This window comes from Centrocercus urophasianus, unplaced genomic scaffold (genome assembly GCF_019232065.1).
Source record: "Centrocercus urophasianus isolate 14NV4802_14NV808 unplaced genomic scaffold, USGS_Curo_1.0 seq_29, whole genome shotgun sequence".
In the NCBI taxonomy this organism is placed as follows: Eukaryota; Metazoa; Chordata; class Aves; order Galliformes; family Phasianidae; genus Centrocercus; species Centrocercus urophasianus.
In genome coordinates this window covers 6,204,426-6,221,349 of record NW_024884855.1, presented here as the reverse complement: position 1 = coordinate 6,221,349, position 16,924 = coordinate 6,204,426, and the positions used below count along the sequence as shown (strand labels likewise).

Below are 16,924 nucleotides of genomic sequence, written 5' to 3'. Positions count from 1 at the left end.
CGATTGGCTCGGCTCGGCTCGGCTCGGCAGCGCCCTGCAGCCGAGCTCTGTGATGGCGCCCCCTTGCGGCCGCGGCAGACGCTGCTGTGCCGGGCGCGAGGGGCGGGGGCTTGGGCGGGGGCGGGGGCAGTGGGCGAGCCCGGCGGAACGGAGAGGAGGGGTCCGGCCACACCCGGCAGCGGAAGAAGGGCGGGGTGTCGAGGTTCGCTTCGGGTCCGGCGCCGCGGTGTCCTCCCGTGAAACTTGGCCCGGCTCCGCCTGCCCGCTGTTCGTGCGGGGCTGCCGCTCGGCGCCCGGTGCGGGAGTTGCGGAGGCGGAGCACGGAGCACGGAGGGAGGAGTGGCTTCGCGGGAGGTGGATGCGGATCCGAGCGGAGCGGGTAGGGCGGCGGGTCGGGTCCCGTCCCGTCCCGTCCCCTCGCTGCGGCGGGTGGTGAGTCCGTGCGGGCGTTCGGTGCGTGCCGGTACCCGTCGGTACCCGTCCCGGGGCGGCGGTTCTGCGTTTCTGCTCTCGGCTCTGCCCGTGGCGGCGGAGTTTGAGCCGCTCGGAGCCCTGTGGGTCCGCGTCGTGCGTCACTGTTGGCGTTCCTTAATCGCTCGCGGAGTTCTGTCCCGCGGGGCGTTCCGGCAGAGCGCTCACTGAGCGGCGTTCTCCGGACACGTGTGTCGCGTTCGGGGAATTTGCCGCCGTGAAACTGCTCGGAAACGATGAGTGAGCTTTTCCTGAAACGCAGATTTCGTTCTTTAACAGCTATTCCTGGTGCGTGCGTATTCAGAGAGCTTAGGGCCAATTTATGATAGTCATAAAACCGGCTAGCAGAATTGATGGACCAGCGTGAGCAGCTCCAGGAGCTGAGCCCCAGTTCCTTTCCTGCTGGAGTTTCCCTGGCTGTGTTCCGTGATGAGTTTCCGCCATGCTCGGTTTCGTGGGCGAGTTTGAGTGACGCGTGTGTAAAGGACAGCACGGAACTAAATACGTGCGAGAGCTGAGCTCCCACCGACAGCCTGCGTGGATTCCCTGTTTGTCAAGGAGGGGCACGGGTTGGTTATCTCCCCCCACGCAGTGGCCAAGTGATGTTTTCAATGCTGCTGCTCAGGAAGCTGGCTGGAAAAGGTGGGTTTCACTCACAGAATGAAGGTTGAGGTTGGCCAGGACCTCTGGGTTCATCTGGTATACCCCACTTCATCAGGGCTGCCCAGAGCAGAGTGCCCAGCCCTATGTCCCTTTTGGAGATCTCCAAAAGACAGAAACTTCACAGCCTCTCTCAGTTCCTTTCCTAGAGCTTAAAATCGGATTTACTGTACTGTAAGTTATAGGGTAGCACTGCATTCTGCTCCAAGTTGTTCTGGGCTTCCCACTTGAAGAAAGGCAGGGATCTCCTGCAGACAAGCTGGCAGAGGACCAGGGGGTTGATGAGGGCCTGGAGTATCTCCAGTACTGAGGGAGGGCTGGGAGACCTGGGGCTGTTCAGCTTGGGGAAGAAAAGGCTGACGAGGGATCTCATCAGTGTTTATGAACACCTGAAGTCCAGGAATCAAGTCAGTGGGAGTGGTCTCCTTTCAGTGGTGTGCAGCGATAGAACACAGGGCATTGGGCACAAACTGGAACACAAGAATTTGCATACTAACACAAGGAAGAACTTCTCATCTGTCAGAGTGACGGAGCGCTGGAGCACGTTGCCCAGAGAGGTGGTGGATTCTGATCTGGAGATGTTCAAGACCCACCTGGATGTCTGTGTGTGACCTGCTGTAGGAACTGCTTTAGCTGGGGTTGGGCTTGATGGTCTCCAGAGGTCCCTTCCAACCCCACAACTCTGTGACTCTCCTCGGCGTTCCAGTCAGGTGTCCATACTCAGCACTCTCCACAGCTTCTGCTGCTCTGAGCTGGAAGATCCCTAAAACTGTCTTAGTGCTTTATTTTGCAGTTTTTCAAATTATGATCAAGCACTGTGTTCATTTTAGGTGATAAAAGATGCACTGTTTTGCTCTTTGTTTTCTTCTATTGTCTCCATTACACCTTTCCCCTAGATCCATCTCAGCTCCTGAGTTACTTAGCTATGGAGTTAAGCCCAGCCACTGTGGGCTTTCCCTCTGAGCAGGGGTTTGACCCACTGCATTCAGCTTCCTGCTCTGGGTTGCAAGTTGGGTTGCAATGTTTTGTCTTTCCCATTGGTTGCAGTTGGACTTGATGATCTTGAAGGTCTTCTCCAATCTGAGCAATTCTGTGGTTCTATGATAAGAAAATATATTGGAACGCAGAACCCCCAGCTTAAGTCAAACATCTGAGGCACGCGCTTCTCACCACATGTTGCATTTGATGTCACATTGCATGTCCAAGAGCTGATGTTTGGAGTTATATTTCTGTGGCTCTGCTGCTTTGTATTGGCATGTAGAAAATATCATTTGGTTCTGAATTTTCTTTTTGTTTCACATTTTTATACAAAACCAGGTGATGAACGTTGCTTTGTATTGTTGATCTCATTCTGGCAGCAATGATGGCCTGCGTATTAAACCAAGAGGAATAAGACAGGCTTTGCTTTAATAAATTTAAAACTGAAGGGTGGCTCTGTCCAATAGCAGCAAAAGTAAATTGAGCAGCCCTAGGTCGAAATGACCATCAATGGTCATTTGGGGTGCACACCCTTTGTGCACAAGCTTTGCAAATTACACCTGTAGATTAAAGATGATCCTAATTTACTTAAAGGCCTACAGCTGAAATTACTGCTTTTCTAGATTTTAAATGAAATCTTTTCAATCACATCTTTTTCTCCTTCTTTTTTTTCTTTTCCTTCTCCCTCTGTAGACAGGGATGATTTGATCTGCTGATTCCAGCACAGAAGCCAACAGATGAAGCTGCTTCCAGCCCCACTGCAAATCTTTTATAGTTTTTAGGAAAGTCAATTAAACTTCTTACACCTTATTTCCTCATATATACTGAGATCAATAGGTTTGCTGTGTACTTGGTATTCTCTGTATGTGTTACATATGTTATGAAGGTTGACCTTTTTATGTCATTATCTGACATAAAATCTTAAGAGCTTGCAGGTGTTGAAAGGTCACTTCTGAATTTTCTCCCTTTGTGTTGACTTTATAGTCTGTTTTGTTACTGTTTCATCAAAGCTGAGGGTTCCATTTTTATCAACATACACAGAGCGTTTTTCCTACAAGGGAAGGACTTTTTCTGCTGCCATCTGTGGATTCATGTATGCTTATGTGATACAGGATTCTTTGCCAGAGTTTTAAGGGTTTCCTATTACTTGACAATGGATTGGAAGGCAAACGTCTTCTCCTGAAAAGGATGGGAGGAAGAGCAGAGCAATGTCTTGTGCTGCATTTGTCTGCTCTTTATTTCTTCTTCCAAGCAGCTGCAAAACCATCTGTATTCTTTTCCAAAATGTTATTGCTGTACTCAGCCACGTTTTCTGTTCCCAAATGTGAAAAGATCTGCTCTTGAGTAATAGCTTCCTTGAGTATTTATGGGAAACTTACTTTTGAAGCTGGTCGTGTTTTACTGGATGAGCAGTAGTTGCTGCCGATAAGATCTCAAAACAGTTTCCATTCTGATGTTCTGTTTTCACTCAGTGTTCTTATCTCTGAACCTGTAAGAATGAAAGCTTCTGAAGCTTGTTTTAAAGAGTGATCAATTACACATGTGGGAATAGAAGCACAGTACCTCTTCTGATCAGCACTGCCAGTTGGGTTATGAGCTGGTTATCGCAGGGCTGACTTGCGTACCAAAGCGGTGATTCACTGTAAAGTACTCGTACTGTTATGTTGAAGAAATCGGTGTTTTGTTGGCATTGCCTCCCTGCGTTTATTCTGGCTGACAGCAAGCAGAAAGCAGCTGCACTTCAGAATCCTCCCAGTTTTTGAGATGAGTTATTTGAGGGAATGTGGCTTTGGTAGCACGCCTTGGGCTCTGCGTTCTTAGATGTATATGGCATTCACATGCATGCTTCCAAAAGGTCATTAAGTAGTGTCTCAGCTAATTACTTTAAAAGGTTATGCCACAGCAGGGTTTCCTTGCGCTTTCTGCACTTCTAGCTCATTTGTATTAGCTTTATTCCCCTGCACTTCTCACAGAGCAGATTTCTGGGGGGATTGGGCTTTGCAGGGATACGAATCCTAACATGTAGCAAAGCAGCAGAGAAGAACTGTGCCCTTACTTTGATTGGGACTGATGTAAGCTTATATTATTGTCATCTTGTTGCAGAATCTCAGCACAGCTCACTGTTCTGAGCCCAGAGAGTGAAAATGATGGCAAGATTCCCCGTGCTGCATACCCTGTGGATCCTTCTCTTTTCATATGCAACAATGGAAGGTACATCTATCGATGTTCTTAAATTATTATACTTAAGCTTTCCTAACAGTATTTTCTCACAACTAGGAATAGCTAGCAGGCAGCACTATTAATGTTAAATAGTATAAAATCTGCAACCTCAAGAGCTAGAAATATCCATGTAGTAAAGTCTTAGACCTCTTTGCTTTTTTGACCATTTCCATGTAGGCAAGAAAAAAATATAGGAATTTGCAGTAAGGAGAAACTGAGGTTAGGAAAGTCAGTTCTCTGCTTCCCCGTTGTCTGATCTATTCTGAGCACTGTGTTGCAAACAGGATGCTTGGCAGTGACCCACCAACATCTGTAGAAATCTCATAGGAATCTCTTGTTTGTTTTTGTAGCTGCCACTGCTTGCCTTGTGCACTCACCAGCAGCAGACCTGCAGAGACCTATGGGGGACAAAAGCAGTAGTGTCTAGATCTGCCACCAATGGGCATCTGTCAGTCTGTGTTCTCCAAAGTTGGAAGACTGAGTTGGCTGAATTTGAACAGCTTTGAGGACACTGTCAGACGTGGTGTGCCCTGCCTTGTGCCTGTGCAGGGACAGCATGTGGTGTCGTGTGCGTTCTTCACTACACCTCTATTGCTCTGGCAAGGTGTGTGGCTGCATGAAGCCTTAATGCTGCTTGTTAGTTAATGGCTACTTTCTGAAGTTCATCATAGAGGGAAGTTCATGATGAAGGTAACTTAGGAAGCCCTGTTTTTCTGATGGTGCACCTTGATACTTTGGAAAATGAGTCTTACATTTTACTTTCTGTAGCTTTTAAGTTGTGTCACGAAAATCTACAGGGTTTTTTGGTGTTAGCGCGTGCGCTGGTTTTAAAAAGCCAACCAAAATAGTTAAGATAAAAAATAGCCTGTCCAAAAAACAAGATTTCTTAGCAATTTTCTTATATGCAATGAGTTCAGACATGCCCCTAGTGCTGGGGGGGAAATCTTTCAGTTTGAATTAATGAGAAGAATGAAGGTTTGTGAGAGTACATCTTCTATGCCGTCTCATCTGGGTAGATTTGCCCTAAGTTATCGAGGTTTAATTTCACAGGTGTCCACCTCCCTGATTAATGGATATTTTAAGTTCTTTCATCATGATATTCCAGTTGAGGATTAAAAAAGAAATCCAGTGTTTCGGTTCCCTTTTCTAAGTCTGTGAACTGAAAACGAATTCTTTACGGTATGTGGTTGCTAAAGGAAATTCTCAGAGATGAATCTTTAAAAAAAACTTTAAAAAAAAAAAAAAAAAAAAAAAAAAAAAAAAGGAACTTTGTACCAGAGATGAGGAAAGGGGGAAAGGTCACAGGAAGAGAGTACAGAAAATAATCCATAGTGCTGGGAATCCACGAGGACCCTGGAAGGCAAGATGAAGCTGCTGATCAGCTTAATGCAGCAGGAAGAGCTTCATTTAATTCAGGTGTTCTTGAAAGTGAAATGTAATGTTTCCACATGTTAATGGTAAAATTCATCTTTAAAGGGATTAGAATGTTAGTATTACTTTAAGATTTCTGAAAGAGAAAGTAAGACAGAAATAGTAAAAGTATATAGGGCAACAAACCATAAACAGGAGCAGAGTAAATAGTGGTTCTTGTTTGAAAGAAATGAGCAGTGTTACTATTGTAGTAGTGCAGATGCTGAGTCTTCAACTTGCTGCTGTTGGAATTATTTTTGCTTTTGTCTCACTGGTGCACAGTTTGGTGTTTTTTGTTGTTTGTTTTCCTTTGGTTTTGTTTGTCTTTGAAGAACTGTGGGCCATTCAGAACAAGAGGGAGCAAATGTGGTGCTGCCACACAGAGAGGATCTGAGTGATAGCTCTCACAGATTAGTTACCAGGGCAAGATATTTATCTTGTGAAAAACACTTTCTAAATACTGAACAACAATGAAACCACAAGCTGCAACCAGCAGCTGTAGGCTTATACCAGTGGATGTATCAGACAACTTCTACCATGATTTTCATTAACAATATGAATGGTTCTTTGGCAGTGTTGTATATCCTCATTTGTGTAAGTGAGCTTCATTAACATTTGAGTTCTCAAGTGATCCAGGACTCCTTGTTAATGAAGTTTTATGGGAGGCTGTGTAGAAAGGCAAACGAAAGTGATGCACGTTTGAAATGAGTGTGAGAGACCACATGCTGGCAGTGGTAAATGATTGTTTATTTGAGTTGGGTTTTTATTGAAGTGCCACAGGATGCAGTGGTAAATCCTGCTGTATGTTGTATTGGTGCACCCCAAAGGGGAACTGGCCATCACAGGTTTTGCATTTGCAGATAGTGTACTGTATCAAAGTGCATGAGTTGTATCAGAAAACGTGATATAAAGGAACCACAGAAAAGGAGAAACATGGGAGGAATAGAACCAAAGTAAGGTACTTACGAAAAGATTTTGCTTTGGAGGAATGATCTGAAACAGGCACCACTGAAGTAAGCCCTGCAGTAGCTGAAGGGCCTTACAGGATGTGAATTATTGACAACTAGTCTTAAATTTGCAATGTAAATGATGAGAATGGAGAGTTAGTAATGTGCTAGGCCGTGTGAGCAGAAATGTTTACTTACTGCAGAGAAACCAAATTATTTATCAATATGGCCCTTGTATAATTGCCAACAGAAAGCTTCTGGCAGGGTAAGTAAAGAAATTCCAAGAAAAATCCTAACTAAAAGGATTTTGAAAACCAACCAAAGCTACTCTAAGTTTTAATGGGGGAATTGAGGGAGAGAAGAGAGAGATTTGCAGTGAGGAGCTGCTCAGGGGAGGCAGAAGGTATGAGCTTAAGGAGCTTAAAGCAGTTGTAGATAAAACACAAGTTCAGGCGTGTAGGCAGTGAGCTTGGTCAGACTGTTGTCTGCGTTTTGCCTTTTGAATTTAATTTTTATAAAATGTTACTGGTTAGTTCAATTTATTCTTCTGATTTTCATGCATCTCATTACGTGCTGCTTCTCCCCATTTATGGCTACAGAACACATACAGGAATTTGCATGCTTTACTGACTATGCCGAAAAGCTGATTTGTCACTGGAAGGTGCCTGCACAGCTGAACTGCTCCCAAGAGTTCCTGCTCTACTACAGGAAGGAATTTTTTCCTCCCGAGTGAGTGATTAATGAGACTTTCCTTTGTTGTCATTGGAACTTTATATATTCTATAGCCATTACCAGCTTTGATTCCATCCCTTTGTCATGGGTGCCTGGGACAAGGCGTAGTCAGGGCTGTCCTCATTGCCAGGAGGAAGATGTGTCCTGCAGTTAACATTATGCTCTAGTGTATGGGAACTGCTGAATCACAGCCTGAATCTCAGATCGACCACCTGAGGTGAGCCATGAGTCAGCCCTGGGAGCACAGGTGAAGACAATTCTCCTGTGCTATTGGAAGGGGTGGAGCCTGGCTGCACCTCTGCTAGACCCCATTTAAGAGCTGACTGCCAGTGGGGAAAGATCCCTTTTGGAGATCACTTCTCTTGGAGTCTTCTCAGCTAGCCCAGGACAAGGGTAAGCTTTCCATCCATTCTTCTTTAGCATGATAACCTGTTTAGCCTAATTTTTCTGTATATTTCTTAATTATAACATCTGTATACTCATTGGTGACACATCTGCTCAGTAGACTCCTTTACAAACTTCTCTGCATTCTTGGTACGTAGCATTTGTCAAGTAGTGCTTGCAGAAACAGGAGTGTTCTCATCAGTGCACTGAGCCTTCATTTTGTGAGAAACCACACATGATTTACCAGGCTGTAGCATACAGTGTGCCTCATTGTTCACAGCTGTTTGCTGCCTTCTGCAGCAGAGGCAATGTTCCTGCCATCTCCGACAGAGGAAGACAAATCTGAGCTTTCCTCTTCCTCTCCATGTGATTTCTCCAGAGAGACTTCTGAGTAATCTTGCTTTGTACACTGCAGCAAAACTGTGCCTGGACTAGTAGGGCATCAGTCTGCTCCTTCAGAAGCGGAGTGTGATGAAGGCTGCTTTCAGGGTTAACTTTGTAGATCATTTCTTAGCTTTTCATTAGTGCAGCATTAAGGGGTTTGGGAGTTGAGAGGGATTTGGGTTTGTTTTGGATTTGTTTGGACTACATTTTTCTACAAACTGAACTTGCCTGTATCAGATTTGACTGGCTCCACGCACTGGTAAGCTTGGTTCCACACTTTCAAGAAATAGCATGCTATGCTATGTGAACAGTCATAATTTTCTGCCTGTTTTTCAGAAATGTGTGTGTCCCTGAGAACGCAGAAGAGAGTTTTATGTGCACTTGCACAATATATCCTGATTATTTTGTATCTGGTCTCACCTATATCCTAGCTCTGCAGTTCAATGGCACCAATATGTGGAATTCCAGTGTTACACCAGCCCAAGTTGGTAAGAAACTGTTTATTTTGTCACTAGAACATTTAGTTCTAATTAATGCTACCAGAATGCCCCATTAATGCTACCAGAAGAGTTTTTTTCTTAGTAGATGTGAGAACATGACATTTGTAATGCTGGCTTAAATGAGAAGCATGTTTGGCTTAGAAACCTGATTCTGGAGTAGATTCTTAAGGAAAGAATACAAGAAATGGGGCAAGCAGAATGGTTTTTCCTCTAGCTTTACCATCTCAGCTTCCAGCCATCTACAATTTGGGGGCTTAAGTGTGTATTTAGAGAACTTCACTTGTTGCTGTAGAATTCAAGGATGAAGAGGAAGACGCTACTTCCAGTTCTTAGAACAGTAAGCTCTCCCTACTGAAATTCTTTCATTCCTGTCTCTGTTATCCTCTGATAAAAAGTTAATGACCCTGCTCTTTCACAGGACAAAGCGTAGATACGGTTCCTATTTCTCTGTCAGCACCTAGTTTGTTTAAACTAATAAGAGTTTGTAACACTGTCTCGCCTCAAAGGCTCAGAAATCATCCATGTGCCTTGGGCAGACATTCATCTACAGTGATGATCTGATTTATTTCCTACCCGATGTCACTGAGACTCAGCAGCAGAATACGCAGGAGGCTGCATCAATTTCTAAGACACAGGTAGGCAGGACAGTCTGAATGCAGGGTGGTCAGAAGCTGTATGCCCAGCATATGGCACAGCATGTAATTGTGAGGGCATGGATTGTTACCACTTCTTCAGGTTGAAAGCTGCACTCAGTGCACCAAAAGTAGAGTTTGAAGTTTGCTCAGCCAGCCTGGGTTTTCAGTGGTTGTTGATGAATACCTCGCAGTTGTGCTGTTTTGGCCTCCTTGCAGAGCTTAGTGAAAAGGGCTGAAATGCATTGACTCTGACATTTTGGCTTCTGATGAATGTTTTTTTCTCTGCTTCTTTACTTCAACACTTCTACATTTTCACGTTCTCCTTAATTGTATTTTTTTTTTAATGTACAGTTAAGCCCAGGCCTCCCAAAAATCTTGCTGTTGAGAAAGCTGAAAATGGTAATTTCAATTTGAGCTGGGAGGAGAGCTATGCTGCTTCATCCATGCTTTTTGGACAGCCAGTCATCTATGAAGTAAAATACTGGAGCAAGCAGCGCCCAGGAGAGGTAAGAGACAGCTGGCCTCATTTTCTATCTCTGGAGCTTCAAGGTCTAAATGTCCTGAAGGACTTTGAAATTGTTTCATGAACAATGGTGTAAGGGCCAGTGAGGGCAAGCCCATGGTGTTCCTAAGCACGCACTTTCTGTTGGTGTCAGTCCCAAGTCGGTTCAAACAAGGCTTTAAAGGAGTGAAACTTTCCTGACTAGCACCCCAAAGGGATCAGCTGCTCACAGTAGGCAGGACGGAGACTGAAAATACAGTGCTTCTGTTACATCTGAAGCTGGAGGCAGTTTGAGACACTGTGGAGCATTTGAGGCATTTCAAGCGCCCTCCTGATCTCTGCAGCATTTTAGAGCAGGGCTTATTCTGCCCCAGGAAGAACATGTGTGATGGCATGTCACAGATATGACCCTTTTGTGACAGCACAATACAACAGCATGTAGCAGATAATTTGTACAGTCATTTACTTGCTCATTTATGAGAAGTCACAGCAATGTACAACACAGTTGGCATCTAATTAGTGCCACAAGCCCTAATCCCCATAAGAAAATCAGTGAACTCTTACTGTCTTACCTTCTTTTCAGGTTACTGTGACATCAATTAACTACCAGGCCAAAAGCTTTGAAATTACTGCAAGCTCCTTGCAGAGAGGCTATGATTACATTGCAAGTATACGGTGTAACTATACAGACTACCCAGTCTACTGGAGTGACTGGAGTGATGGAGTTGAGTTTCACTGTGGTAAGTATTATAACTAATCACAGCCTGGTAGAAGCAGAGACATTTAAACTTAAAAATAATAATAAAAGCAAGTGGATATAAATGAGTAAGAGAGAATGAAGTGGAAGTAGCTCTCAATTTTCCATTAGAGGGGTGAGGCTCTAAAAATAATATTTCTTAAGAGCAGCACAGAGGGTGAGAGCACAGCTGCACTACAGTTCCGTTCCAGGGACTGAGATGGGTTTGTTTCTGAGGGTGGACAAATGGCTTCACAGTACACGTGGCTATCCCAGTTCCTACCTCACTGACAGTAGGTAACTGAAGGATCTGCACTGGCCTTTAGATGTGACACATGCCATCGCCACTGGTTCTGCTGTTGATCTGCAAAGGCTTTATTTTACATCCTCTGAAGTAGCATTTTTTGGTGACGGATTTGGTATTGTCAGTATGTGTATATGTATGTATGTAAATATATCTATTTTACAGATTATCAAGTGACATCTGAAGACATTCTGCACATGGCTGTTCCTATATCTTGCATCCTGATCATGGGAGTAGCTGTAACTTGCTATTTCTGTTTTACCAAGTAGGTATCATACTGCTCATGGGTTTTAGAGACTAGCACTTTGCACAGATGCCAGTATTGCCGTTGTTTAACTGAACATTTAGTAGTATGGGATTTTCCTTTGTAACTTTAACTCAAACTCTGTGAGCAAACATCTTTTAAACATCAATCTGCTGCACTCTGTCATTTTCTGAAAAGGTAATTGAGTATTTTTTACTAATCTCACTAGAATGATCTTATTACAGCACTAAAATAGGCTGCATTTATGGGTCTGTTAGCTTTGAATCCCAATCTTTGCTGGAGTTCCAGTAATGATGGTTAAATATGTGCATTTCTTTTTACATTTTTAGTGGCAATATGAAAGTGGGAGCCTATCTGTTTCACACATCACTTTAAAGGCAATTGGAAGAACTTATGACTGTGGTTGTGTAGAGCAGTCATATGAATCAAAGTTAGTGCAGATATGTTTATGAAAAGCAGCTTTTGGAGATGTGCAGAACAAGCACTTTCTTCTATGCTCTTCTCTCCTTCTTAGCAATCTGTACTGCAGCAGCAGGAAGCATGCTGATCAAGCCAAAATTCAGTTAAAGCAAACAGTTTTTATTCTTGCCTTACAGAATGAAGAAAGAATGGTGGGATCAAATCCCAAACCCTGCGAAGAGCCATTTGGTTGTAAAAAATGTCAAGGTAATGTAAGGGCTTTGCAAAATATACCTTTTCCTGATCACCAGGAATAGAATATGGAATGTGGGAAATACTAAACATATTTTGTGTGTCCTAACACTTCTGTTTTATCAGTTTTCAGTCTTGAACTATATTGATGAAATGAAGTTCCCTTTCTATGATTCAAAGCCAAGTCATGTGGAAAAGCAAATGTAAGTAAGATAAATAGGGTGAGGGGAGAACCTCAGCTTCACAGCATGACATTTTTCTATTACATAAACATTTCTGTCTTTCTTATTTCCAAAAACAGAAGTTGCAAAAACTGTCAGGCTCAAAGTTTGTCAAGCCAGAACTTCAAGGAAAAAGATAACATCAGAAACATTGAGAAATCTTGCAGTTGCTGCAAGCCTGGAGTGTGGTTTCCAAAAGGCATTAATGCAGTTTTAACCCCTGAGACTGTTCTTGTTGAAGAGTCTGTGGAAATCTGTGAACGTTTAACAGACATTGAGGCTGAGAACCAGGAAAAGACCAGCGACCAGATCACCGTATTTGAGCCTTGTGAGAGCAGTGTCAGCATGCTGAGGGAGCACGCTGAACACAATGATGCACTAGCTAACATGTTCATGGAGCTCTTGGCAGATGAAAAAAGCATGCAAGATGATAAAGATCCAGACATCATTACAAGTGAAATCTTTCAGAAACTTGAGTCAGAAAATCTTTCTCAAAAAAATCTAGTAGAAAGTGCTGTCCGGAGTCAGCAGTCAGCTGGTTCTCATAGAGACTCTCCTTTTACTGGAGCCTCTCAGGATGAGTATAATTGCAGTACAACCAGCAGGAAGTCTGCACAATCAGAAGAATCCTTTGAATCTGGCTATCGGAGCTCCAGCACAAATTCTGCTTCTCTGGATGCAAGAGAGAGTCCCTGTAAGCTTCAACAAAGCCTTTTGACGTGCAGATCTGAAAGTCAGCGTGACTCATCTGTGCTTATTTGGGAATCTCTAAATAAACCAGCCTTTGACAGAATAAGCAGCTCAGCATACAAGGGCTTTGACACCCTCATATCTCCTTCTATGGAGCCCTGTGGCTCTGCATACAAGAGCTTTCATGCTGTAATGTCTCCATCTGTGGAGCCCTGTGGCTCTGCATACAAAAGCTTTCATGCTGTAATGTCTCCATGTGTGGAGTCCTGTGGCTCTGCATACAAGAGCTTGGACACCCTTGCGTCTCCATCTGTGGAGCCCTGTAGCTCTGCGTACAAGAGCTTTGATGCCTTAATGTCTCAGTCTTTAGCTAGCAGTAGTTTGAATATGCACTTTGAAAATATGTGCTTGTTGCCATCTTTAACCCAATCTTCAGAGGCACATGTGAATGATGGAGTTCCAGCTTTCCTACCAGAGGAAGAAATTCATGAGCAGGCAGTGTATCAAAATCTTCAAAAGGAAGGCAGCGTGCTTTCTTGCCCTGCTGGACCTCAGCCATCTGGTTATAAGTCTTTTGATGCTGCAGTTAAATGTAGTGGTGCACACTTTGACAGTAGCAGTGAGTTTATCTCAAAGTCACTGTACGAACCCTTAGTTCATCTTTTGTACAACAGCCTGGAAGAAACACCTCCAGATAGCATAACCCATGAGCCTGATGGCCGTGAGTGTTTGACTGTACAGGACTTTGATTCTGGCATTGCCCCGGATGCAGGCTCTAGTGAGAAAGTTGCATGCAGTAGTGATGACAGCCTTTCGATTGTCAGCTCTCATGAGCTGTTGAGTGATAACAAAGATGAAAACACCAGCAGAGACAAACAGCTGTTGCATTTCTTGGAGCTGAACTGTCAAGACTGTAATGGAGGGAGAGCTATAAGGGGAACAAAACATAATGACTTGAACTGTTGTGGTGAAGGAGTGCCAGGGGGCAGCAGTGACAGAATAAGTACTGACTTCCAGTGTGCCCCACGCAACCATTTGAGGATGTTTGGAAACTCAGAGGAAAATAAAAAGGTGTCAAACAGAAGGTGTAGTTGCTCAGCAGCAAATTTACCTGATGAATTGCTGGATGGCATGGGGCTAACTCTAAAAACTGCAGAAGAGCCTCTGGAGCTCTTGGTCTCAGACAAGTCAGCTGCTGTTTGTGCAGATAACCCTCATCTTTCTGATTCTCGCACCACTCACAATGAGAGTTCTGGACTGGCACCTGCAGTTAGAAAAAGATCATCAGAACTATTAATGGAAAACAACAGGAAGAATGAGAAAAAAGTTGAATTTCTACAAGCTCTTGCCCAGGAGGACAGCTGTTACATGAAGGTTGCCTAGCCGTGTTTACCAGGACAGCCAAACCAACCTTTGGAAAAAAAAACTGTAAGGCAAACTGATAAAGTGCTTTGTTATTCCAATCTTGCCTACAGTGATGGTTACTACAATTCAGACATGGATTTGCTGGGTTGTAATGCTCATGCTTGCTGCTGGACTGGCAGCTGGTATATGAGGCAGACCCCTGGGTACAGAAGGGGCTAGCAGCTAACACACAGAGCTACTGCACTCTCAAGGAGGCAAAGCCAGTGTTAAGGCTTCTCTGGTGGTGGTTGTTCTCTGCAAGTGAGCAGGAGATGCATCAAGTTGGCATTCTTATTCAGCACGTCTCCTGTGCTTGTTGCTGTGGTTCTGTATGTTGCTTGGGAAGCAAGCGAGGTGATTGAACAGTGCTGATGCACCTGGAGGTGAGATAGAATCATAGAATGGTTTGGGTTGGAAGGGACCTTGAAGAGGAAGTGGCTGATTTGCACAGATTGCGTTGCACGTTCAAATACTTATTTGCTGGGATGTCCTGTGTCCATGGCACCAGAATGTGGTATGTTTCTGTATTTGCTCAATTGAGATATGAAATAAATATTACCATCATTTGGTCTAAAGAAATTATTTTATTGATGCTCAGTTTATTATTTTGGAAGTAAACAGATATTTTATATTTACACTGTTGTAAATAAAATCGCATGTTTCTAAATTAGTTTCTCTGCAAGTTTTCTGGTTTGTGGTTAGACTGTGTAAGCTCATGGATTGTTCCTTCGCTGCTGCTTTTTGTCCAGTCACAATGGAAACCATGCCTGCTGCTTTTAAGCTCTGGTTGGGCAGCTATTCCAGAAGTCATACTCATGATTCTGAATTTTGCTAAGGCATTATTATGTATTTTGGTACTGTAAATTCCACCTCAGTATGTTGGCAGCAGCACAAAATAATTAAGGACTGTTATTTTATATGCATAGAAATACATATGTACCTATTTAGAAAACCCTGTTGCCAATCATGAAGAGGGAAAGATAACAGGTGGCTGCTACACAGGAACTCATTTGACACATTTTGTAAGATTTGTGTCCAGCTACACTTCAAATTCCAGGTTGGCTCAGCAGCAGAGGTGTTCATACATCACTCTCGGAGCAGTAAAAAGTGGTATATAAGCCCAGAAAGGAGACTCAGAGTGAAGTGTCTGTATTTGCCTGTGACGATTAACATGTGTGGTGGAGCCAAATGAAGTGCTGATGAACATGGTAATCATTCTTTTTTTAATTAAAACTATGGGGATGAATTGTACTGTGAGGTTGCGGGGCATGAAAGTGAAGAGGCTTTGCAGGACTCTAAGCAAAGTCACTAAAATGGTGGGATGAGAGCGTGCACAAAGGCCACAATCTGCCTCCTGATTAAGATGACTCACTTCCCTAAATCCTAACGAATATTTAAGCAAAAGCCCCCAGTTATTGCAGCTACCCAGAATGGATTACTCACTGTTTGTGGCAGTGCTGCAGGGTGTGAAGGGAGGCATGGTGCTGTCAGTGTTGTTTTCTTCCCCTTCTGCCTGTGCTCTCATCCATGTGCTCTTGGGGATGTAGGAATGGCCTGCATGTGGCTGGAACAGCCAAGAGAGCTCTGCTCATGCCAGCTTGGAGGCTGTTTGCTGCAGCAGTTCCTCTGCTGAGCCCCAGCTTTGTTTTCACTTTTTTTTTTTCCCCAAACTTATTTATGTTTTCCCAACATAGCTGCACCTTCCTGTCTGCTCATTTCCATTGGGAGATGTTGTGTTCTTGAGTACTCCAGCCCTCTGGTGAAATCAAACTGCATCCCTTTGGGAAGGAGGAGCCCTGTTCTCCTGCCTCAGCAGAACCCAGGACTGGTGTTTAAACATCAGGACTGTGTGCAGCCGGCCTGCCTACCCGCTGTGCTAAGGGAGGCACAGTATGTGTGTGACTCAAATGTGATTTCAGCATTCCAGCTCCCACTTCCTCCACTTCTGCAATCTAGAGCTATTGCTATAGGCTGCTGGGCCATAGCTACATTTCAAATGATAAGTTTGAGGTTTAAGATTAAGATCTGCTGAGAGGGTGTGAGAGTTCTGACTTTTAGGACTTCCAGAATGTGTATGCACCTGAGCCACACCTCCTGGGGGCTGATCTGTGTTTGGGAAAAGGTTGGGATCCTCCAACCTTTTTAGCTAGCAGATTGCTCCTATCAGGACGGAGAGCTGCCTCTTGCAGTTAAGTGTGTTTGCAGTCTTTCTCAGTTTGTTTTGTGAGACTGGAGTGCAAACGGAGACTTGTGCTGACTTTCAGCCATTCATTACTAACTCACAATTGTTCCACCTCCGTGTCATCCTTACCTGTTTGCATACCCAGAGTTGGCAGCCTGACTCACCATCCTGAGTGGGTGAAGCAGGTTCCTGAGAAAAACAGCTGTATTCACAGTTCAGGAGGAACTCATTCTGATAAACTGTTTTTCCTCTGCAGTGAATGCTATGTGGGTTTTTTTTTCCTTCCTTCTAAGCATCTTTTAGCATCTTAGAAATAAGCAGCTGAACTGAGCAGTTGCATTCAAATTCCTATTGGTCAAGAGTTTGGTCACTGGAAAACACAATAACCCCGAGAGGGGGGTGAGAGAAGTGTGGGTTGTGGGGTTAAACAGACCTGTGACATGTACCCAGGGCAGAGGCATGTTGTGAGCTTCTGTAAGAGCTTGTGGCATCATCCTGCTATGGAACCTGTGTTGATCAAGCAGGGTGTAAGAACATATAAATGTTTATCCATCATGAGCTATAAACTTTATCAAAGAAAAACAAGTGCTGTTAGGTGTCACTTTCTGGCAGCAACGTGGCCAGAAGGTGAGAGAAGCAAATAAGGGG

General features: G+C 44.0%; 1 protein-coding gene across 3 annotated transcripts; it reads left to right on the top strand.

Moving 5' to 3' along the window:
* The first annotated feature begins 260 nt into the window (after positions 1-260).
* Positions 261-14,764, top strand: IL4R (interleukin 4 receptor). Of its 3 annotated transcripts, none has more exons than XM_042828134.1 (10): positions 261-432; positions 4,213-4,320; positions 7,286-7,415; positions 8,523-8,674; positions 9,673-9,827; positions 10,407-10,563; positions 11,029-11,128; positions 11,725-11,794; positions 11,906-11,982; positions 12,081-14,764. In XM_042828134.1, exons 2-10 carry the CDS (start codon positions 4,254-4,256, stop codon positions 14,071-14,073), a joined length of 2,901 nt encoding a protein of 966 aa, XP_042684068.1. In that variant the 5' UTR covers positions 261-432; positions 4,213-4,253; the 3' UTR covers positions 14,074-14,764. The 3 variants fall into 3 exon arrangements, with proteins under 3 accessions (XP_042684068.1, XP_042684069.1, XP_042684067.1); XM_042828135.1 differs by lacking the exon at positions 261-432 and adding an exon at positions 639-1,113; XM_042828133.1 differs by lacking the exon at positions 261-432 and adding an exon at positions 4,680-4,933 and having other exon boundaries at positions 4,254-4,320.
* Positions 14,765-16,924: the final 2,160 nt, after the last annotated feature.

Bases quoted from the DNA above. Each gene is read 5' to 3' on its own strand.
- IL4R (XM_042828133.1), top strand. From the start codon at position 4,768: ATGGGCATCTGTCAGTCTGTGTTCTCCAAAGTTGGAAGACTGAGTTGG. The intron at 7,416-8,522 runs GTGAGTGATTAA...CCTGTTTTTCAG, and splicing joins AAGGAATTTTTTCCTCCCGA to AAATGTGTGTGTCCCTGAGA. The intron at 8,675-9,672 runs GTAAGAAACTGT...TTTAATGTACAG, and splicing joins TGTTACACCAGCCCAAGTTG to TTAAGCCCAGGCCTCCCAAA.